This window comes from Cheilinus undulatus, linkage group 17 (genome assembly GCF_018320785.1).
Source record: "Cheilinus undulatus linkage group 17, ASM1832078v1, whole genome shotgun sequence".
Classification (NCBI taxonomy): Eukaryota; Metazoa; Chordata; class Actinopteri; order Labriformes; family Labridae; genus Cheilinus; species Cheilinus undulatus.
Window position 1 is genome coordinate 30700102 of NC_054881.1, and position 23484 is coordinate 30723585.

Below are 23484 nucleotides of genomic sequence, written 5' to 3' on the forward strand. Positions count from 1 at the left end.
TTTTAGATCTACATTGTCTGCCTAACATGAAATAAATGTGATTGTTTCTCTTGTGGCTGGCACAGAGCTGACAAGTGTGAGTGGCCGTGGCTTCAGCACATTCACCAGATTTACCAAGCGATTCACAAATCAGTTATGTTCAACTTTCTTCTGCTAGAAAGTGATCATAATCTAGTTAAATCTCTATGTAGTCTTTACAGACCAGCTGTGTAGAACAGATAACTGTTCAACATCTTTAATGTATCTATCTATGCCACTATTACAGTTAGCTGAAGGAAATAGAAACCACAGTTATAGTGGCTGCCACAAGGTGGCAGTGCTCACAAATCAGCATTCAGTTTTGTCAAGAGGCTCCAAGTTTGTGCAGATATGAATGGATTGATGCCTGCAATCTTGTTGATTCTGCACCTGGGATGCATCACAACCCAGTCCCCTGTCAAACTTCTTCCCAATTGGGCATCTATTTAAGCAGCAAGTTTCCTGTATCTACCTTTGCTCTGCTAGTGCCAGCTCTGCCCTCAGTATTGCACTCTTGCTTTCAACCCAACACCACCCCAGCATCCACCTGTAGGCTCTGATGGAGGTTTAATATGTTATCATCAAATTCTGCATGAGAAATACATTTGCAATTGCAAACATGAGTTGTCTAGCTGAAATTACATAAATGTGGTATCAAAAGGTAAAAACATAGGGGAAATATCAAGTTTGCTTAAGCTTTTCCTTGAGATGTGGAAATTGCCTTTTGTAAAATGTAATGAATCTAAAATAACATTTTTGCCTACATTCACTTAATTTTCTTGGATGAAATCTTTTGCTTGAAGAATGTTGAGCATTATTCAGTTCTAAACATGATGAAAGACTATCAAACTGTATGTGTCAAAAGCTTTTGCAAGTTAAACTTACAATAAAAATACTTTTTCCCAGATTTATAGCCTATAAAACTTCAAATTTAAACTCTCCAGCTTGTGGAAGAGGTCTTTAAACTGAAAACTTGGGGAAAACATTATTCCATGTAATATTTGGTATTGATGAAGATTTGTCTTTTGTTTGTTCTGGAGTCTTAGACCAACATACAAGCAGGAAGTTGTTTGTTGACAAAGTTTTGAATGAATCCAAGGTGTGATACTGTTTGTCCTCCCTTTTCTCCTCCCTTTGGAGTTGCCTGTTTGTAGTGTAGAGCGCTTCCTTACCTGTTCACCTTGTCTCAGCTACTTCACTCAGCTGTGAGTTTCCTCATCATCCCTTCAGTATCAGCTGGGCACTGTGGGCTGCCTTTGACACCGAGGAGACTTAAATTGATGAATTATGCAACAGGCAGACTGTTCCTGAAAGCATCCCACAAAGCCTGGGCTTTCTCTGGAATTCTGCATGAACAGGAGAAACAGCGGAGCAGAGCAGCAGCCTACCGAAGGAGGCAGGGGAGATGGGGGAGGAGGGACAGAGGGTGAGACTGAAAAAGGGAGGGAGGGAGAAGAGGGGAGGGCTTTTTGGATGCATCTGCTTCAGGGGAGGGAAATGTCCTATGAAGTAAAGGTAGAAATGTGAAGGCTGTTATGTGAGTAAATGGGAGCTATTTTAAGGGTGCCAGATGGAAACGCAGGAGATGAGCGCTGACATTAGGGAGAGGGAGGAAGAGTTGGGAGGCACCGGGGGAGTGGCTGGCAGCTCAGACACACTAATGCACTGAGTGTGTTTGGGCTCAGCCTCAGTGGGTCCCTTGATGCCGGCTGCCTGCCTGACTCTGGGAGGAGGAGGATTTCTGCAGGACTAGAGGAGAAAAAGAAAACTGTACTGTTTAAAGAGTAAACAGGACTGATAATTGTTTGATTTTTTTTCACCTCAAAATGGAATCATATGAGGATCATAGCATGTTAACAGCCTGCAGAATCTCTTTGCAAGTTGTAATCATAGTTGAGACATTTGTTCATTTGTGGCACATTTTTTTTTTACAAAATGTAAAACACTGAATCCATTGCAATGCATAATGCTAGAATTAGTTTCATCACACACTTTTTTTTAGTTTTGTTTTTACACTTCTGTTCTAAATTTCTTTTCAAGAACATTTGATATTAAAGCCATCCCTAAAGCTATCAATATGTTGGGATAGGTTTCTGATTTATTATCCAATCACTACCCTGTTCTGTCAGCGCCATAGCGCACCAGTTTTTAGATCATCATATCTTGATCAATCATCTTTTAACAAGAGTTGTGAAATGATTAGTTTTTTAAATTGTGATCAATCACTAGGTTTACCTGAATTCTTATCACAGTTAACCACATTTTTTCTCATCTGTCTTATTTAATCATATTTAATCATATGTTAAGTCATATATTGAGTCTACATTGACAGTGTAAAGCTATTCTTACTGGTGTCTTGACTTTGGAACCAAATGACTGCAAAGAATTGCATGTTATGATTCTGGATTTTAGATTTATTATCTGATTGTGTGCTGCACTGCTACATCGGTGAGGTCTGAAATTATTATACAAAAAAAGAAGACAGCTGACAAGTGTCAAATTGTCAAACACTAGGGATGTAATGATTCATCGGTGTTTATCGATACATCGAGTGGTTGGTCAATTATCCAATTAGATCAAGAGAAAGTAAAAACATTGATCTACATCGTCACCTTTAATCTACACTTTTATTTTGAAATTTCTCCCACAGTTTCCACCTAGCAACATGTCCTCTACAAGCTGCCGGTTGCCACAGTTGTTCACAGTTTGGAGCCAAGAATAAGAGGGTATCCATTCTTCTCCAGGCTGTGTGGACATATTTCGGACTGAGTCGTCACCAAGGCGGGCCTCTCACCTTACTTAGCCGAATATGTCTGCATTTTTTAAATCTCTATTCAACCGCCGTATGAGATTATTTACAGATTAAAACCACTCTCCCCGCATTATGACTGAAGTAGCATGAAGGAGTCAAATACAGCAAGCAGAGAGGGAAAAGTCTGCTGAAGCATGCCCCCTTTGAAACACTGATTGAAACTCAGCGTATTGCAGTTGATTTAAAATAGATATAAAAAATTTGTATGGTTTTGACGTGATTCAAGCAGGTTAGTTCCCCCCCCCACTCATAACAAGGGAGATCTCCCCTTCATATCTGCTAAAACTATGTCCTAACTACTCCATTTTTGAACCAGTAATGTAGATTTATCACTGTAACATCACATGCCACAGATTTAATACTTTTTAAAAGCTCATCATGTATTACAAAACTACAAATAAATTATATGCCACACTAATATGCTCCTTTGTAAAATCTGGTCTGGAGGGTTAAAATAGAGCAGATATATCTGCAAGTCTACATGTGTAAATAAGTTCAAGAAAAATTGTAAAGCAGGAAAGCAGAGGCCAAAAGACTTGATCATGAGTATTTAGGGTTGCAAAAAACAACATTTTGGGGCTTAAGAGTGATGAGAGTACATGAAAGGAGAAGTTTTGTACTTCAAATTTTTTGCTTTTGAAAAATCAACATGTTGAACACAAATGTTCTTAGTTATATTCATAGGTTAAAAGTAATCAGGTGCCCTCAATTTTATTTTTTAAACAATTTAGTTTTAAAAACATTTGCAACATAAAAAATAGTCTACTGTAGTGAAATGTAGGTGCTTAATCTTTGTTTTTTTTTTAGTTAAATACAGAAACTTTTTGGAAATTAAATTGGCAAAGCTACTTTTTTCTGTAACTGTGTAAAATTTGTGTATAGATTGGTCTGATATCGATCATAAGCCTCTCGAATTGTTTCAAAATTGTATCATGGCAGAGTTTGTGATTTCGGCAAACATTGTATCATTGTCCAAAATATCAACATTGTATCGTGGCAAAACAGTTCCACACCTATCAAATACAGTGTTTAACCTTGCTAAACACTGAGAAATATGCAGGAGTGCATGTACAAAATGACTCACTTCACTGATCCTTAATATATGTGAAAGCATTCACATTTTTTAGGAGTTACAATTTAGTAGCCTTTAGTTGCCTGTTCTTTTTTTAAAGATATATATTTTGGCTTTTAAGCCTTTAATCAGAAAGGAGGACTGTAGATAGAGTCAGAAACAGGCATGAAAGAGTGGGGGAGAAACATGTAGGAAAGGAGCCTTGGGAAACATGGACAGGAGTCAACATTTGTGTCAGTCAAAACATGGTAAAGAAGTTCACAACAAATCCAACAGCTCAGAGGAAGCGAAGTGATGAAGGTGAGGTAAGAGGAGATTTAGACAAGGACACTGAGTTTGCCTCTCTGACATCTGCAGGAGGGCTGGTTTGGTCACCTTTTGTCATCATGGTTGTTTTAGGAAGTGCTAGTAAAACTCTGCTGGAGGATGTTTTGCAGTAGAAGGCTAACATGGACATAGCAGACATAAAGGTTGGGCTTTAAAAACAAGCAACAATATAAAATAAGAGGATTTCTGTGTCTTAAACCAAGGCAGTTTTTTTAAGAAAGTATCTGATACATTGCTAGAACGGAGCAAGTAAACATTGCTTTGAATTGACCCAGGATGTTGGCAGAGCTTCAATATGCAGGCTGTCCCGAACTACAAGGACTCCCCTTCTTTCTGTGCCCTGCCTGCCTGCCTCCCCCTCTGTGAGGTCTCCATTGAGAGTTGCTGCCCCGTGCTATAATTGATCATAGGGCTCAGGCCATGAGCGTACATCATGAAAAGGCCACTGCCACTGTCTAATGACCGGGGGTCTGGCCAATGTGAAAAAAGTGTGTTTATCTCATAGTGACCTAGAACGGGAGTTAAACAGGCGTTAGTAATTTGCCTTCAGTTTGACAAGGAGTTCTTAAGAAGAAAGGGGAAAGGCGAGGATGCTATCGTTTACTAATCCCTGGGATGTTTCTTTACTTCTGTCATCTGTTTTTCTTTTCTTCTCTGTCTTTTGGTGTTGTACTATTTCTGCTCTACCGTCTGTGTTCTTTTATATAGAGGTTTAATTCCTTATCTGTTCCAGACTTAAGTCAGAGAGCGTTGCTGTTATTTAGATGATAATTAGCCGATGATTCATCCTTACTCCAACATAGGAGGACAGCTTCTTTTATTCAATCTAAAAAAGTGGGACACTTGAGCAATTCATTTTCATACTGATCTGTATGAGTACCCAATTTTCTCTTGCTTGTCACGCAGTATAGTCTGGTTCAAGCAGAATAATGAAAAATTGAAAGGCAAATCTTTCGTCTCCCCTCCTCAAGTGATGAAAATTTCATAGGACAGTATGCAAGCCTGGCATTTCTCTAAGTTGCGGGGATGATCGACCAACAAACCCTTTGATTTGTTTGAGTAGAGAAAGTGTTGTTTGTGGCAGACGTTTAAAAAAATCAGCTGAAGGGGCTCAAATGCTTTAATTTAAAATTCCTTCTCTTACTTTGCGTTTTAAGTTTCCGTTTATGTCCAAGCTTCCTCTGCTTATGTACTTCCTTTTTTAGCTTTTTTTCCACAGTAAATAATGTCTTAGCTCTTGCTGTTGAGTTGTGGGATATTCCCAGGTGGATGTTTGTACTTTTGTATAGAAAGGTTAATGTTGTTCCATCTTTGGTCAGAGCGGGACCCTCCATTGTGGCCCTGTAACACTAAATGCTGCTCTGACTTGAACAGTAAGTACAGTAATGCGATGCTGGAGGATTGTTGCAGGAAAGTGTAAGCTCTTCTCCCCTTGTCATCTCCACAGACTGAGGCAAAGAAACCAGGTCAGTGTAAACACGGCTAAGATAGCCATACAACATTCATGAGGCTCGCCATGTTTAACGAGAACCCTGGGACTTGTATTCTTATGAGGAGGGGTGGCTCGACCGTGGCACACACTGAAGCCCCTTTTTGTTTCTCTTTGTTTTGGCTGGGGCTGCCCTTTGGAATGAATTAACCAAATCTGTTTATGTGGGGTTTCTCTTCAGAGGAAGTGCAGCTCACGAAAACTGTCGCACTGAGCTGCGCCGACCATGTCTCCCACGGAGATCAGATGCTGAAATATTCATAAGATGCCTGTTTTCTTTCTCCCCCCTGAAGAAAAAAAGGAAGACTTTCAGTTTTTCAAAACAGTGTAGGCTTTGTGTCTGGTTTAAGTTTTTCATATCTTTGATACTCTGCAGTCAGTGTGAGTTTCACACCATAGGGAGGAAACGTGGAGTAGAGGAAGGGAGAGTCTCTGGCCTGTGTTTTATAAAAGGAGAGTTTGAGTGGAGGGATGTTTTCTCCTTCATCTTGAACTAATCTCCTCATGAGAGCTGCAGTTGATGTCGGGATCCTCCGAGCTTTTTGCATCGATCTGTGGGATTTGGTGAAGGGAGTTGGGGAGAAGTTACTGACTGTTTTTTGTCAGAGTTTGAGTTCACATAGGGATATTTAGAATTTAAGGATGTTTACTTGATTTGAAATTATGCAAAAAAGCATTGTGCACAAAGCCTTTGTTTACACACATGCATATCAAGGGTATGTACTCCTGGGATTACGGTAAATTACTTGTCAGAGATTGGCAGTATTGTTTGGGATTTTTTTTTTTGCCCAGATGGATTTACATTTCAGTGAGTTAGTCATATTGTATTTGAATGATTACGGTATGACTCACATTAGTATTCCACCACTGCTTATAAACTCCCTGTGGTCTGAGAATTATGCCCAATCTGATTTATCAGTTACAGGAGAGGACAAGCAGCCCTTGTTTCAGACTAGTGCTTCAAATTTACACGGAAATGATCTTCTCAACATGAAAACTCCCCAGGATTAGTAATGTACAGGTGCACCTACAGCCATGGACAAAAGTATTGGCACCCCTGGAATTTTTCCAGAAAATACACCATTTCTCCCAGAAATTGTTGCAGTTACAAATGTTTTTGGTATACACGTGTATTTCATTTGTGTGCTTTGGAACAACACAAAAAATCTGAAGAAAAAAGCCAAAATGTACACAATTTTACACAAAACTCAAAAAATGGGCTGGACAAAATTGTTGGCACCCTTAATATTTGGTTGCACACCCTTGGGAAAAAATAACTGAAACTAATCGCTTCCTATAAACATCAACAAGCTTCCTACACCTCTCAGCTTGATTTTTTGACCACTCTTCTTTTGCAAACTGCTTCAGGTCTCTCAGTTTTTAAGGGTGCCTTCTTCCAACAGCAATTTTGAGATCTCTCCATAGTTGTTTAATGGGATTTTGATCTGGACTCATTGCTGGCCACTTCAGAACTCTTCAGCGCTTTGTCTCCAACCATTTCTTGGTGCTTTTTGAGGTATGTTTTGGGACATTGTCCTGCTGGAACACCCATGACCTCTGACGCAGACCCAGCTTTCTGAAACTAGGCCCAACATTGTGGCTCAAAATCTTTTGATAGTCTCCAGATTTCATGATTCCTTGCACACAGTCAAGGCACCCAGTGTCAGAGGCATGAAAACAACCCCAAAACATCTTTGAACCTCCACCGTGTTTGACTGTAGGTACTGTGTTCTTTTCTTTGTAGGCCTCATTCTGTTTTCTGTAAACAGTAGAATGACATGTGTTTCCAAACAGCTCTACCTTTGTCTCATCTGTCCACAAAATGTTCTCCAAGAAGGATTGAGGCTTACTCAGGTACATTTTTGCGAACTCCAGTCTGGCTTTTTTATTTCTCTTTGTCAGCAGTGTGGTTCTCCTCAGTCTCCTGCCATAGCGCTTCATCTCATTTAGATAACGATGTATGGTCCAAGCTGACACCTTTGCACCCTGAGTCTGCAGGACAGCCTGAATATGTGTGGAGGTTGACTGAGGATGTTTATTCACCATTCCAACTATTGTTTGCATTCTTTTGTCAAATTTTCTCTTCCATCCACGCCCAGGAAGATTAGCCACAGTTCCATGGGTTATAAACTTCTTGATTATAGTACGCACAGTGGAAAAAGGAATTTCAGGATCTCTGGAGATGGTCTTGAAACCTTGAGATTGTTCATATTTTTCCACAATTTTGCTTCTTAAGTCCTCAGACAATTCTCGGCTCTTCTTTCTCTTCTCCATGCTTGGTGTGACACACACAGGCACACAACTAAAGGTTAAGTCAACTTTTAGACATTCTAACTAGCTCCGGGTGTGATTTCTAGATTGCCAGCACCTGTTACTGCCACAGGTGAGTTTAAATGAGCTTCACATGCTTGAAATAAAATGATTTACCCATAAATTTTGGCTTTTTTCTTCGTTTTTTTTTGTGTTGTTCCAATGCACATAAATGAGTTGCCAATACTTTTGTCCATGACTGTAAAAAAATCACAATATCAGGAAAACATATTTTTTATCATGATATTCTAGATACATATCATGCAACATAAAATATTTTAAGACTTTCCCTTTTCATCTTGATGATTACAGCTTACAGCTCACAAAAATCAAAACTCTCCTATTTCAAAATGTTAGAATTTCACTAAACATTAGTCCAAAAGAGAATTATTATTACAGAAATGTTGACCTTCTGGACAATTTTGCCCATTTATGCACTCAGTACTTGGTTTGAGGTACTTTGCAGAAATTACTACATCTATGCAACGTGGCATGGAGCCAAACAATCTGTGGCACTGCTGAGGTTATGAAGCCCAGGTTGCTCTGATGACAACCTTCAGTTGTTAAGTTGGGTGTCTCTCATCTTCCTCTTGACATTTCCCCAGAGATTCTCTACTGGGTTCACGTCAGGACAGTTGGCTGAACAATCCAACACACTAATATCATGGTCAGCAAACCAGTTTCTAGTAGTTTTGGCTTCACTGTGGGCAGGTGCCAAGTCCTGCTGGAAAAGGAAATCAGAATCTCTATAAAGCTTCTCAGCAGTTGGCAGCATGAAGATGGCTATAGGCTTTGACTCTGGACTTGATAAAGCACAGTGAACCAGCACCAGCAGATGACATGGCACCTCAAACCATCATTGACCATGGAAACTGAAAACTCTGGACTTCAAGCACCTTGGATTCGGTGCCTCTCTGATCTTCCTCCAGATTCTTGGATCTTGATATCCTGATGAAATTTAAAATTTGCTTTCATCTGAAAACAGGTCTTTGGACCACTGAACAATGGTCCAGTCCTTTTTACTCCTTAGCCCAGGTGAGATGCTGATGACATCTGTGGTTCAGGAGTGGCTTGACAATAAGAACACAACACTTTTAGCCCAACTCCTTTACATGTCTCTGTTTTGTGGCCCTTGATCCACTGACTCCAGCCTCAGTCCACTCCTTATAGAGCTCTCCTCAGTCCTTGTATCTGCTTTTTTGACAATCCTCTGAAGGCTGAGCTCATCCCTGTTGTTTGTGCTCCTTTTCTTACCATACTTTTCCCTTCCAGTCAACTTTTCATGAATATGCTATGATACAGACTCGGAGAGCAGCCTGCCCTTTCAGCAGTGACCTTCTGTGGCTTACCCTCCTTTTGAAGGGTGTCAGTGATTGTCAGTGATTTCAATAGTCACGCCGCAGTCTTCCACATCAATGCAGTTGTGTTTACTGTGCCAGAGTCAGTTAATGAAGGGTCAGGGAACCTTTGCAATTTGGACTTTTCCATGATATTGTAATATTTTGAGATAGTGGATTTTTTTATTTTTATGAGCTGTAAGCCGCAATCATTAAGATGAAAATGAAATAAGTCTTGAAATGTTTCACTTTGTATGAGATGAATGTGGAATATGAGGAAATGTGCCTTTCTGAAGTAAATCAAGGCAAGAATATAACTTTTTCATGATATTGGGATTTTTTAGATGCACCTGTAGCTAAGATCAAGAACACAGAATTTTAAAAATCGGGTTTGTTTTTCTTTGTTTTTGGTTGGTGTGCTTTTGTGGGGATTTTGATTTTTCCCCTCTGAACTTCAGTTTATAATTTATATATTATAAAGCCTTTATTTGATGGACATTGATGAAAAGGTGCAAGGTACTCAGAAACACTGATTATTGTAAACTTTGTTGTTATTAAATCAAAAGAATCACATAGTTGAACAAACCAATAATATTCATCACCTAATTGAACATGCTTTTACAGCTTCAACAGCTTTTATAGGAAGTGAAACATAAATGAGATTGTACTTCAGGTATTGCAGACCATTATAGAAGCAATTATATAGCAATGTATTGTGTCTTATACAAGATATTTTTAAATAACAGAAATGTTCATATACCAGAGATGGGCGAACAGCCTTTGATCTATTTTCAGCTTGTTATTTATTAAGGCTCTTGTAGATTTTTTGAAGGGAAATAAAGGAAAGATTGTAGCTTTCTCCTTGGTAACAATGACCTTTTATTTCATAGAGGAACTACTTACTTAAGTGTTTCTGTATAGGTGCATTTAATGGTATAGTGCAGTGTGGTCCATTAGTCATCCCTCTCCACTGCCAAGAGCTGCTTGTTTTTATCATCTGATAAAATGTATATTTTATTTCTTCAGAAAGGTTTAACAGTTTTGAAAGTATAGTTCCAACTCTGAAATGTAAGATGAATACACCGTATCCGAATATGATAGATAGCTAAATCGAATGCTTTAGTCAGGGGACATTTGTTATTATAAGTGTTTATATTAACAGTTAGTGTTGGTTTTTAGAAAATACCAAAAAAGTTCTTGTTTCACTTTTGATAAAGTCCTGGTATAAAGGGTTTTACTGTGAGAAAATCTGAAACAAAGTACAGAGTGATTTGTGCATTGGCAAAGTTATACAGAGGCCTTCCTAGTCTGGTAATAACATCCCATTTTAGCTCCTAACCGCTTGTTATGTTGTGAAGAGTCAGTGGAGTGTCAGGAGGGGCCTCTTGAGCTCCACTCGCTGTCTGAGAGTGATTTGTGTGTCGGCTAAAAGGTCCCCAAAGAAAGAGTCTGAGTGGTGAAAGTCTTTTTTTTCACCGGCAGCTCTCTGCAGGTATTTCCTCCACAAGCTGGGACAGAATCACTGTTTGTTTTGTCTTCCTACTTGCTCCTCTTTTGAGGATATTACTCACAGCGTAGCACTCAAGTAAGCGTGAATGTGTGTGGTGATAGGAGGCTTCAGGCTCTCAGCCAAAAGACAAATAGATTCAAGCTAAAATATATGACACCTTTTCTTTGAAGCATTGCTTTCATTTCTAACTTTCAGATTTGTGTCTGTGTGTCGTTTCTTCTCTGCAGCCCAACGATCCAGTAACAAATATCTGTCAGGCGGCCGACAAACAGCTCTTCACCCTGGTGGAGTGGGCCAAGAGGATCCCTCACTTCTCTGAGCTGCCTCTGGATGACCAGGTCATTCTCCTGCGAGCAGGTAGATAACATACTTTTTAAACAAACACACTTACGTTTAACAAACAACACAGACGATTTACAAAAGTGAATTAGATTTATAATGACCCATCCATGCATAGTACAAATCACATTTAAAAAAGGAAAAAGAGGAAAAAGAACAGATGCAACTGGCAGTCGGTCGCTGAAATCAAACATTGCATGAATAAAAACACAGAAAAACACAGGTAAAAGCTCTGAGGGTGCTTGAATCAAGCCATTGTTATTTGAACAAATGTAGCTCGATTAGTTTGCTCTTTGATATTTGTAATACCGGGCCCTTTTCATAAGCCCTCTACGCCCACACAGATGTTTTCTGTTATCATGACTGATTAGAACACTGATAAGTAGGTTTGGCTGAGCTGCTGAAGCTGTATGTAAAGCCCTTTCTAGTGCATGGTACAGCTCAGCTCTACTATACTTATTGAAAGGGTTTAACTTTTTGTTGCTGATAGCAATGGGTACTTGTTTGGGTTGCAATCTAGCTGAGACAATGCTAAATATTGGAGTTAAAAAAATGAAAAGCATTGGCTAGACAGAGGAAATCTTCCTTAAACTGGTTGCTCAAGACTTAAAACAAGGGGAGTCCAAGGCTAGGGATTTACAGGGTCAGATACACTATGTTGTCAAAAGTATTTGCTCACCTGCCTTGACTTGCATATGAACCTAAGTGACATCCCATTCTTAATCCATAAGGTTTAATATGATGTTGGTCCACACTTTGCAGCTACAACAGCTTCACCTCTTCTGGGAAGGCTTTCCACAGGGTTTTGGAGTGTGTTTATGGCAATTTTTGACCATTCTTCCAGAAGCGCATTTGTGAGGTCACACACTGATGTTGGACGAGAAGGCCTGGCTCTCAGTCTCCACTCTAATTCATCCCAAAGGTGTTCTATTGGGTTGAGGGCAGGACTCTATGCAGGCCAGTCAAGTTCATCCACACCATACTCTCTCATCATGTCCTTATGCACCTTGCTTTGTGCACTGGTGCACAGTCATGTTGGAACAGGAAGGGGCCATTCCCAAACTGTTCCCACAAAGTTGGGAGCATGGAATTGTCCAAAATCTCTTGGTATACTGAAGCATTCAGAGTTCCTTTCACCGGAACGAAGGGGCCAAGCCCAGCTCCTTAAAAATTCCCTACACCATAATCCCCCCTCCACCAAACTTTACACTTGGCACAATGCAGTCAGATAAGTACCGTTCTCCTGATAACCGCCAAACCCAGACTGGTCCATCAGATTGCCAGGTGGAGAAGCGTGATTCATCACTCCAGAAAACACATCTCCACTGCTCTAGAGTCCAGTGGTGGTGTGCTTTACACCACTGCATTCAACGCTTTGCATTGCACTTTGTGATGTATGGCTTAGATGCAGCTACTCGGCCATGGAAACCCATTAGATGAAGCTCTTTGCCCACTGTTCTTGAGCTAATCTGAAGGCCACGTGAAGTTTGGAGGTCTGTAGAGATTGACTCTGCAGAAAGTTGGTGACCTCTGCACACTATGTGCCTCAGCATCCGCTGATTCTGCTCCATAATTTTACATGGCCTACCACTTCGTGGCTGAGTTGCTGTCATTCCCAATCGCTTCCACTTTGTTATAATACCACTGACAGTTGACTATGGAATATTCAGGAGCAAGGAAATTTCACGACTGGACTTGTTGCACAGGTGACTTCCTATCACAGTACCACACTGGAATTCACTGAGCTCCTGAGAGTGACCCATTCTTTCTCAAATGTTTGTAGAAACAGTCAGCATGCCTAGGTGCTTGATTTTATACACCTGTGGCCATGGAAGTGATTGGAACACCTGATTTCAATTATTTGGATGGGTGAGTGAATACTTTTGGCAAGTTCTTATATCGTCAACTTGCTGCCAAATGTCATGAGAATATCTTGAGCCATATTTTATTTGCAGCATAAGAGCAAATGTACCTAATTAAACTATTTGTATTTTGCAATTGAAGTCACATTTTTTTTCACTGTAAGACCTGATCTATCCTTTCTCTCAATCATTAGGGTTTCATCAAAGTGATGATATAACCTAGGTAATCAATTAGTGAATCCTGGTCCAGATCTGGACCTGGGTACTGTTACATACACCCCTTCATTCAGTTCTGACAAATGGTTCTGTTTTGGACTGCAGAGCTTTTTTTACATTTACAGTTCTGACATGGGCTGTCAAAGCACACGTCTTTGAGCAAGCATACTGGCAAACATCAGATTGAGGACGCAGAGAAAAGTCAACTTGATTGATGACGCAATGATTCTCTGACCGACAATGTTCCCTGTTCCCTTGGAGTTTTTTTGTTTTTTCGTCGACATATAAAAATGACACAGGGGTTGTCTAATATTAATTTCAGAATAAATTTTTAGCACAGATTTAAGATGTTCACAAGATGAGCTGAAAATAATGTCTCTCAATAAATGTGAGGAAAGTTGGAGTGAGCAGGTAGTTGGAGAGAGGGGAGAGAAAGGCAGAGAAAAGCATGTGTCGTTTTTTTTTTTTATTTAAAAAGTAGTTGTTTTTTAAAATTCATATCTGAAAAAATAAAAAAAAGGAACACCCAAAATTCATCTTTAATGATTTTTTTCTATAATTAAGGTTTTTTTTAATGATTCAGATTCAGACAACTTTATTTTTCCGCCATGTCTGCCATGCCTTATTAAAGAAATCCAAACAGCAAAACAGTCACAGTAAAATATAGACAACCCCATTCATGTGTCAGTGCAGAAAACACGGGACCACAATAAGCGCAATAAATACAGTGCCAGAAATGCATTGAAAAAGTAAGACACACCTGAGATTTAAAGTTAACATCAACCAGCTTTCAGTTTTGTTTCAGCTTTCAGGGTTTAGTGCCTGATAGCTGAGGGGAGAAATGAGTTTGGGTACCTAAGAGTTTAACTTGGGGGTGCATGATAGCACTGCCCTGAGGGTATTAGAGAAAAGTCAGATTAGAGAATGTGGCCATGCTCAAGTACTTCAGCTGGACTCCAATAATCTTGGAGCAGGCATTAACAATGTGGTTAAGACTGTTTCTGTCCTTCATCAACAACCCATTAAACCAGCAAATAAAAGCAAATGTTAAAAGACTTTCAATAAAAGAATGACAAAAACACTAAAAGAGATCAGCTTTTGCAACAAGCGATTCTTTGTTGACCACATTTAACTACTGACTCTATGTTTTGAACAAACTTCAAGCCAGAGTCAAACACAGTGCCAAGATATTTGTATATAAATATGGTGAGGCCCTTTACAAGAGCTGTCTGTATGTGTTTTGATTTTGAATGCAAAGCATATTTAACTTGAATATGAAAATAATTAATTTTGATATCGTATTGGTAGTTTTTCATTATAATTTTTTATTAGCTCCAGTTTATAAAGAAGATATTGTTGTTCAATATTTTTTGTAAATGCAACCTAATACAATTTGAGGATCTGATATTCTGGACCTTTGCTTTTTGAAATTTTCTCAAATTGGACCTTGGAGAATTTAAATCAATGCCTTCTGCCTTATAACAATATTAAATGCCCATTAATAAGGCTTGTAGCTTAAAGTAAAAAGAAACTGAGGTCACCAGTTTCAAAATGTACATTTATTCATCTATTTATTGCACTCTGCAAGTTTATTTATAGATTTAGAAATAAAACTATATACATACATACATATATATATATATATATATATATATATATATATATATATATATATATATATATAAACATCTTTTTGCGTGTAGAAAAAACATATGCAGCCCCTGGGGGCAGTTACGGCCAAGGTAACCCAAGTAAAAAGTCCAGATTCACCCCTGTTTGTTAAACTAACACATTTCCAGGCACATTATATTACCTTTCCAGCAGCCGAAGAGGGGGTTCTATCAGTCAGGGTTCCTGCTGATCCTTAAGTCTTAAATTAGACTTTACAAATTTATGACCATAAAAAGTTATAAAAAGTCTCCTGTTTACTCTTGAGAGGTCTTAGATTTGGAAGGCACTTTGACTAAGACATATATTGTCCAGTCTTTCTCAGCTAAGGTCTTAAATAGTCTTAAATTTTATTCTTTACAGTGCATAGGAACCCTGATCGATGGAAAGAGATCACCAAGTAAAGGACAGCGGCTCAGCTTTTACCAAAGAAAAGGCAGACAACTTCCCAAGGAAGACATTATTTCCTTTAATAATTTGATCATACAGAGTACCTTTGCTGTAAGAATAACGGTCTCATTTTACTGGCATAAAATTTTTCCTATTGACACTGACAAATCCTGGAAAGAACTAGAAAAGTGCTGAAAGTTCCTGCCTTGTCTGATCAGTTCTAACGTGTTTTCTTTGTTGAAATAATAGACTGCACAGTGCACTGCTTTCTCTCATATCAAAAGACAAGCTAAATTGTCCACTGATGATCCATCGACCCTCCTTCTGCCATGCTTACACTATGTTTCATGGAAATATGGTGTATTCAAAAGGTATTCAGACCCTAATGCGATGGTCTGGGGAAGGCTGCAAAGAAATTTCTGCTGCACTTAAAGTTCCAAGCGCACAATAGCCTCCATAAATTCTCAAATGGAAGAATTTTGGCACCACCGGGACTCTTCCAAGAGCTGGTCGCCTGGCCAAATTGAGCAATCTGGGGAGAAGGGCCTTGGTAAGAGAGGTGACCAAGAGCTTAGTCACTCTGACTGAGCTCCAGAGATCCTGTGTGGAGATTGGACAGTTCCAGAAGGATAATCACTGCAGCCCTCCACAGATCTGGTCCATGGCAGAGTGTCTAGATAGAAGTCCAAGTGGGCTTTCGTGTTTGCACTGAGAGACTTCCATCTGTGGCAACAACGGCATATGCAAATGCAAAGTGAAATTACAAGCACTGCAATACCTTTGGATCACATACGAAGAAAAAAAATACAACATTTTTTTAATACATTGAGATAGATCAAAAGTTCAAGGGTTATTTACAGAATTACATCAATAAGTAGTAAAGAGTTGGTATCAAGATGGGCTATGAATCATGATTTATTTGGATAGAATGGGCTAATATTTGTTAAAATTAGAAAATGCCTACCCCCATAAAGGTGGGATGAAATGATGGGGCTTAGAATTCTGTCTCAACAAGGAGCTACTGTCAGAGACAAATAATGAAATGGAAAAAATAACAAACTTGGCAACAAAAGCCACAACAAACTAAATACAGCTACAATGTTGGAATGTCATTTAGCAGAAACTTTTGTCCAAAACGATGTACATTTGAGAGCAAGTACAACACAAGCAAAGATCAAGGCAGGAAGAAACAACATCAGTTGTTAGAATGACCTTGATAGGCAGCTAATTTCTAGAATCAGTGCAGATATTATCGATTACTAGCTCAATAGCTCTTTCAATGTCTGCCTTTGTTGTAGTTAAATTGACAACGTGTTCAATTTGTTTGACCATGAACAGCAGTAGATACACATTGATGTTAGAATAAAAACAGAAAAATACAGAAATGTGTTTTAGTTGTGGAAGAAGAAATAGTGCTAGCACTACCTACAATCTGTATTGATCTTGTGAAATCTGCGTTAGAAGATGCTTGAATTTAGCCTGAACAATAAATTATTCTTTTGGTCATGTGACTGAGAAAGTCAGCCTTACCAAGGTCAGAATTGCCTGAGCAGACTCTGTGTGTTTGCTGCATGTTAGGAAGAAAGCTCACTGCTCAGGATCACAGAAGCAGCAAAGAAAAACAGATTGAATCATCTGTCACTTCTCTTACATTTACTAACATCACATGCAAGAAGGTCTGTTGGGTTTTCCCAACACTTTGCCCTTGTTGCCTGCCTGTCGCTCCAAATTACACCATTATATTCAAAATCCACCTTAAGGGGAAAAAAGCTATTATACACCCAACCCAAACCCTGAAAAAAAAAAAAAATCCTCCCATCACTTCTTATCCTTTGCACATACAATGATGGAGAGACGTCAGCAGAGCAGAGAGAGACATTATTCTGGAGAGCTCGTCTCTTCTCGGCTCTCAGGTTTTCTATAAATAACCGCTTTAGTTCTGCTGTATCACAGATAAAAGCATCCCGGCTCCTCTCATACCCAACTCAACTCTGGGGAGAAGAGGCGAGTGTTGCCAGGCAGAACAGTTAAAGGAGCCCTGTCACTCAAAAGGCTGTGTCTTGTGTCTTCACTGCTCGCGGTGTCAAGCCCCTGCTTTGGCACATCAAGCCTGTTGTCTTTATTGTGATGGCAGGCGCAGTTCATCCCTTTTACACGCTTGTCTCTTCAGAAAGCATGATTCAAATGTCTTAGTAATAACCTGATGCCTGTGCTCAAGAAAGCTGCACGCCTTCACCGCCCAGCTTAATTGATTCATTGGAATTCCCCCTTTGTTGTCAGTTTCATTTTGCTTGAATGCTGTGTGAACTTTTGTACTGGGATTTGCTGTTTTTTTCCCTCCCTCATATTTTTCCTCGATCTCTCTCCCCGTCTCTGCCGCAGGTTGGAATGAACTCCTCATTGCATCATTTTCTCACCGTTCGATAGCGATCAAAGACGGGATTCTGTTGGCGACTGGGCTGCATGTGCACCGTAACAGCGCCCATAGTGCCGGAGTGGGAGCCATCTTTGACAGGTTATTATTACTTTATCACTTTTTATTCACATTACATTTTAAATGAATGGAAGTTCATCCTGCTTGCACTTTATAACAGATTCAGGCCCTATTTTCAGTAAAGAATACTCCACTGGTAATTGTAACCCATAGATTATGTGTAAGAAGTGATATATACAGTAAATGTTTAATTGTACGGTAATGAGGAATAGATTTGAACATTTTATAATTATTTCTGATATCTAGTATCTGCTTTCAAGGTTGCAATTTTGATGTGCTTAGCCCTTTGTTCAGGTTGAAAGATAATCATTATTAATATTTAATCAATCAGTTTTTGTTCAGTAGGTTTTAAAAGAATTGTAAATCCTCTCCAGTTAACTTTTTCTGCCTTTTAGTGTGGCTCAGGAGTAATTACAAAAAATCACCATGACAAAGTCAGACAAATTCACCATGTTGGATAGATATTTGTGTCTCTGATATGTATATTAAACAAAAAAAAAACTCAGTAGGTTGCAGCATTTTGAGAAAAATGTAAAATAAAAATTGAAATTAACTCACCAGGATGCCACCACGATTTAGTCTGCACTCTTGGTAGTGTGACGTCATGAGGCTCTGGCGGTCCTCACCAGTAACCTACTCATTCTATGCAGTAGTACTATTATGCTCAAACTGTTGGTGAAATGGAAATCATGGAGATGTTATTCTCAGTGTAAATTAAAGTGAATATAGTCAGAGGTAAAAAAAGACAGTGAATGCTGATATTATAGTGTGTGCAGAGAAAGAGAGAGAGCCTATGTGGGTGAGCAGTGATTCCTGGTCTGTAACGCCGATACAGTTGTAACTACCGCTACTCACACCTGGTCTGATCCTCATCATATCCCAATGTCACAGGCTCTGTTTACATGTAGATGTTCAGCCTTGTTTTCTGTTTTTTTTTATTGTTTCAAATATTTTCACATGCAATGTTTCAAAAACAATCTCCACACACACAAGACCACTGAAAACACCAAAAATGCTTTAGTATATATGCCAGGCCACTAGTTGGCAGTATGGTTTTGCAATGAATCAAAACACAAGACCTTTCCTTCTTCAGAGCAAAACCCTACTTGTGCATGGCAATTGACTGCAACTGTGTGCATTTTCAAAAAGTTGTGTTTCCTGTCTACACAGACGGGAGCTCACTCTGGAGCTCGTTTCGAAATTGTTCCTTTTTTGAGCACCCAAAACGCTGTCGTCGTGTGGACATACAGCCACAACTAAATTTTTGTGATTTCATCTGAAAACGTGGTGTAAACAGGGCCTCAGTGATCACCTAAATACTCCCTCTTCATATGCTAATAAACACAGATCCCCGTTCACCTTCAGTACCCTTTTGCAAAAGGAAATAATGATGACATACCGCAAACCTCCGTGCATTAATTAACTCAGTTTTTTTTTTCTTTTTTAATGTGTGTCTTGTTTTATAAGGTGAGTTCCTTTCATTTCTACGGACTCACTACATAAAACACAGTGATAAGCATGTAGGGACAAACTGGTGTGATTCACACCATGTAGAGATATTAATCACAAGCATTAATCTTGAGAGTGTCAGTATATATAATGAAAACTCACAAGACAAATTCTTTCCATATCTCTGGATGGCACGATTCACAAAATGCAGTGTCATTTTTCCAGTTTAGACTCGGTGTAACCTGGTTAATGTTTTTTGTATTAGAATTTAGCCAAAATCACCCAGTCCATCCTATAAGTGCTCTGTCTCTACAAGCTTAAAAGTATAGATTTTTTTTAATTTAAAAATGTGGGTACAGGTCCACCAAATAACTCACACTTGTGTTTTTAGTGTGTTATTATTTCCCATTTAAAGGAGAATGGGGCACTGTGTTTATTTGCATACAAAGAAGGAAGTGTTCAGGTGATCACTGAGACACTGAGATATGATGAAGATCAGACCAGGTGTGAAAAGCAGTACTGAAAACTGTTTCTGGGTATCACCAGGGCACTTTAGCCCAACATCAGCTCCACTCGCTGTCTTTCACTTTGATTTACATTGAGAGTAACAGCTTCATGGTCTTTATTTTACCAACAGTGCGATCATGTTTGTAATATAAATATTTAATGGGCAACTAATGTATAGAAATAGTAGTCTACAGACAAGGGCAGCTAAAACCTTGTGTTGTTACACTACCCAGCAGACTCAAACACTGCGGCATCCAGGTGAGTTTATGCAGAAATCTAGAAAAGTAAAGTTCAACATACATATCAGAGACACAAATATCTATCACACAAATAAGATCACGAAGGGTTCCTTTTAAAGCATCAGAATGTCATTTTTACTCTTACAAAGCACTTTACAAATTCAATTTTCCATCAGTGAATTTTTTCAGTGCATTGTTTCTGACATGACATTTAGATGTCTTCCATTAAACACCTAGACTACAGGAACACCTAGAATCGAAGTGCGCTTCACTGAAGGCAAAGCAGTACAGGAACTATTGATTGACTGCAGTGTATTAAATATGTACACTTGTATGCATCAGAGGGAACACCAAACTACTGAACTGTTCAGCTCAGAAAATGTCAAAAAAAGAAAAAAAAAATCCATACACAAGTCACTCTAGCGAAGTTGAGTGTGTGCAGGAGGAAACACCCTGGTGACTGTTATTGACATTCCAGCTGTCTGACAGACAGACAGTCTGCTCTGTGGCGTCTGTGCTGCAGCATCACACCTCGAGCTAAGGTGAGGCAGACAGTCTGAAAGTTACAAAACAGAATACATTTGAAGTATATTTCTAAATCAGATATGTTTGTCTGCAGTTATGGTAAAGTAATGTTATTTTAATTCATTAAATTGAATCTGTAGTGTATACTGAATATTTTAAACCAAAGGCATAGGCACTACCCTCTGCCTTTTCAAGTCTGAATATCCATCTCTATTCTTTGTGTTTTTGTGTCTCTTCCCCTCTGATCGACAGCCTCCACAGCCACAGGACATGTTCCACCTCTAACATTAACTGTGGCACACATTAAGACAGAGATCTGATCTTACTTCATCTACTCTGCTCCCTCTCTCTTCTCTATACGAATAAAGACGCTTATTAAGTTAAACACTTGAGTCTTTTCTTTCCCCTTTTTTTTCTTTTCTTTTATAGCCCTGTTGTTCCTCCTTGGAGCAAATTGAGTAGAATGAGCTAAGAGCCACAATTGACTTTACTATCCGAGGGGAGGAAAAAAAGAGAACGAGAGTGAGAGGGGAAGCACAGAGCGCCAAAAGAGAGGGTGTGACCGAGTCAAAGAGGGGTGAGGAGTTCGAGTGACTCCACGTGCCAACACTCCCACCAGTGATGTCACACACAGACTGTGGGAGTGCTGGTGTTAGATTACAGCTTGTGTTTACTCTGTGGCTTTCCTTTTATGAAAACCATGTACTAAATATAATGACTTTGTAGGGTTGTAAACTTTTCCACTGATCTTACGGTGCCTTTGAGGGCAGAGGAACTAGTTGTATGTTTGTGTTTTTCAATAGATGTGAGCAGGATAGTACTTAGCAAATCTTTTTAATGCCTGTGTCTTGATAACTTAAACAAAGCAAAGTATGTAATTAGCAAAAACTGAACCAATTATACTTGAATTCTTCCTGTGATTTTAACTTTTTTTGGCACTCTGATGTTTTTTAATATAATGCAAAATAGTTTAAAAGCCAGAAAACAGGGGGAAAAAAGATCAAATTTAACTTTGCCTTATTTTGAAAGAGTAACATCTGACTTTGTTTTCTTTATTTTTTTTTGTCTTTCTTTGTTTTTGTCTCTCTTGTGCAGAGTGCTCACAGAACTAGTGTCAAAGATGAGGGACATGCAGATGGATAAGACAGAACTGGGGTGCCTTCGAGCTATAGTTCTTTTCAACCCAGGTAACTATCACCATATATTAGAGCTTTTTTTCAGCTCAAAGAATCTGTGTATCTCAAAGGTTTTAAAGACTTTACATTGTCAAATATTATCTTCTTTTTTCAAGTTTCATTCTCACCTTTAAACAAAAGGATCAGCTGACATTCCTATACAGCGCATCAAGGAAAGTGTTTGCATTTTAGAGATGTTTTACAAAAATAGCTCAAGATCACTGAGTTGCGTTATTGAGCATTCATGATCATAATGTGTGCTTGCTTGTTTCATATCGGTACAGTATTGCTGAGATGCCTTCTTTTTATTGAAAACCAGTGTGTAATTGAGCATTGAAACTGTACCGTATTCTTTTTTTCTTTTCTTCTTTTTTTGCTTCTGATACAGATAATCTGTGAGTGAGACAAGCTGATCTGTTGCCTATACCAATAACATTTTATGTTTTGATTAAGGGTCAACCAATATTGTTTTTTTCAGGGACGATATTGATACCAATTACTAGTAGTCCATGTGACTGATAACCGATATTTGGAACCTCTATGCATTTTTTATGACCAGTGTTAATTTTGGCAGCTATTTTTAATGTAAGTTTTGGTCTTAGTCTTTAGATGAAATGTATTTTAGTTTTAGTCACATTTTAGTCATTTCTACTTGTTTTAGTTTTAGTCTAGTTTTAGTCCATAAAAAGTCCTCACATTTTAGCCTTTTGGTCAAAGCATTTATTCTCTTGCCTAAATCTGCTACCAATAATGGTAGTGTGTTCGTTGCACTCTGCCAAACCTGGGGTCCCTGCTTTCTATAGCTGAGAGGCAGAATAGCTATACATGCATTGTTTTTTGACAGATTTACCCACAGTGGAGAAATATCACTGATTTTGAATTTTACATTTTAGTCTAGTTTTAGTCATCTTGACAAAAACTGAACTTTTTGCCAGTTTTAGTCATCACAGATCTGTTTTTGTTACTCTTAGTCTAGTCTTCCTCATGGAAAAAAAGGCTGTCGACGAAAATTTTAAGTCATAGTTTCAATCAACGAAGTTAACACTGGTTATGACAAACAAAATGTACTGCAATGCAGAAAAGTAAAACCTAATGTTATATATTTAAGGAAAACAATTTAACACTATCTTTGTTAGCATGTGAAACAGAACAGAGCAATACTGTAGCAGCAGGAAACAAGAAGTGATGTCATCCACCTAGACCTTAGTGTTTGAAATATCAAATTTCAATGTCAATAATCAGCCAGGCTAATAATCAATTTACCCCTGGTTTTGGCATAGTAGCTAGTTTAAGGGTTTAACAGTCTCCTTAGCTGTACAATGTATGAGGACCTCCTACAAGTGGCAGCATAACCTAATAAATTTACCACAAAAGTAATACTTTTTCAGTTATAAACATGCTTTTGCTTACTCTGTCTAATAGGGCAGAACAAAAGCATCCCGAGGAGCAATGCAGATACTCCACAGTCAAGACAGCTGAATTGCACAGTTTGATTATTCAATAATTACATCTGATCAGTTCTGTGAATAAATAAACATAGTGACTATAGGACTGAAAAACTAGAGGTATTTGATCAGCCAAACAGTCAATGTTTAAAAGGTACAAGTCTTGGGGAAAAAAAACAAAAACAAATTTCACCTCCTAACAACATTAGTTTTTAAAGTTTCTTGCCAAAACCACCTGCATTTTATTTTTTTAAGTCACATTTACACAAACGTAACTATGATACATTTTTAGAGCTGATC

At 38.7% G+C, this 23484-nt stretch overlaps 1 protein-coding gene across 5 annotated transcripts in view; it reads left to right on the top strand.

Moving 5' to 3' along the window:
• rxraa (retinoid X receptor, alpha a) overlaps positions 1–23484 on the top strand; it is a 164056-nt gene that overhangs the window by 134033 nt on the left and 6539 nt on the right. For all 5 annotated transcript variants that reach the window (XR_005993185.1, XM_041810643.1, XM_041810645.1 and 2 more), the window contains exons 7-9: positions 11103–11232; positions 17733–17865; positions 21660–21751. Coding sequence is in view for 4 of the 5 variants with exons in the window: in XM_041810643.1 (XP_041666577.1) it covers positions 11103–11232; positions 17733–17865; positions 21660–21751 (355 nt within the window). In the remaining variant the exon portion in view is untranslated. The remainder of the gene's footprint in view (positions 1–11102; positions 11233–17732; positions 17866–21659; positions 21752–23484) is intronic.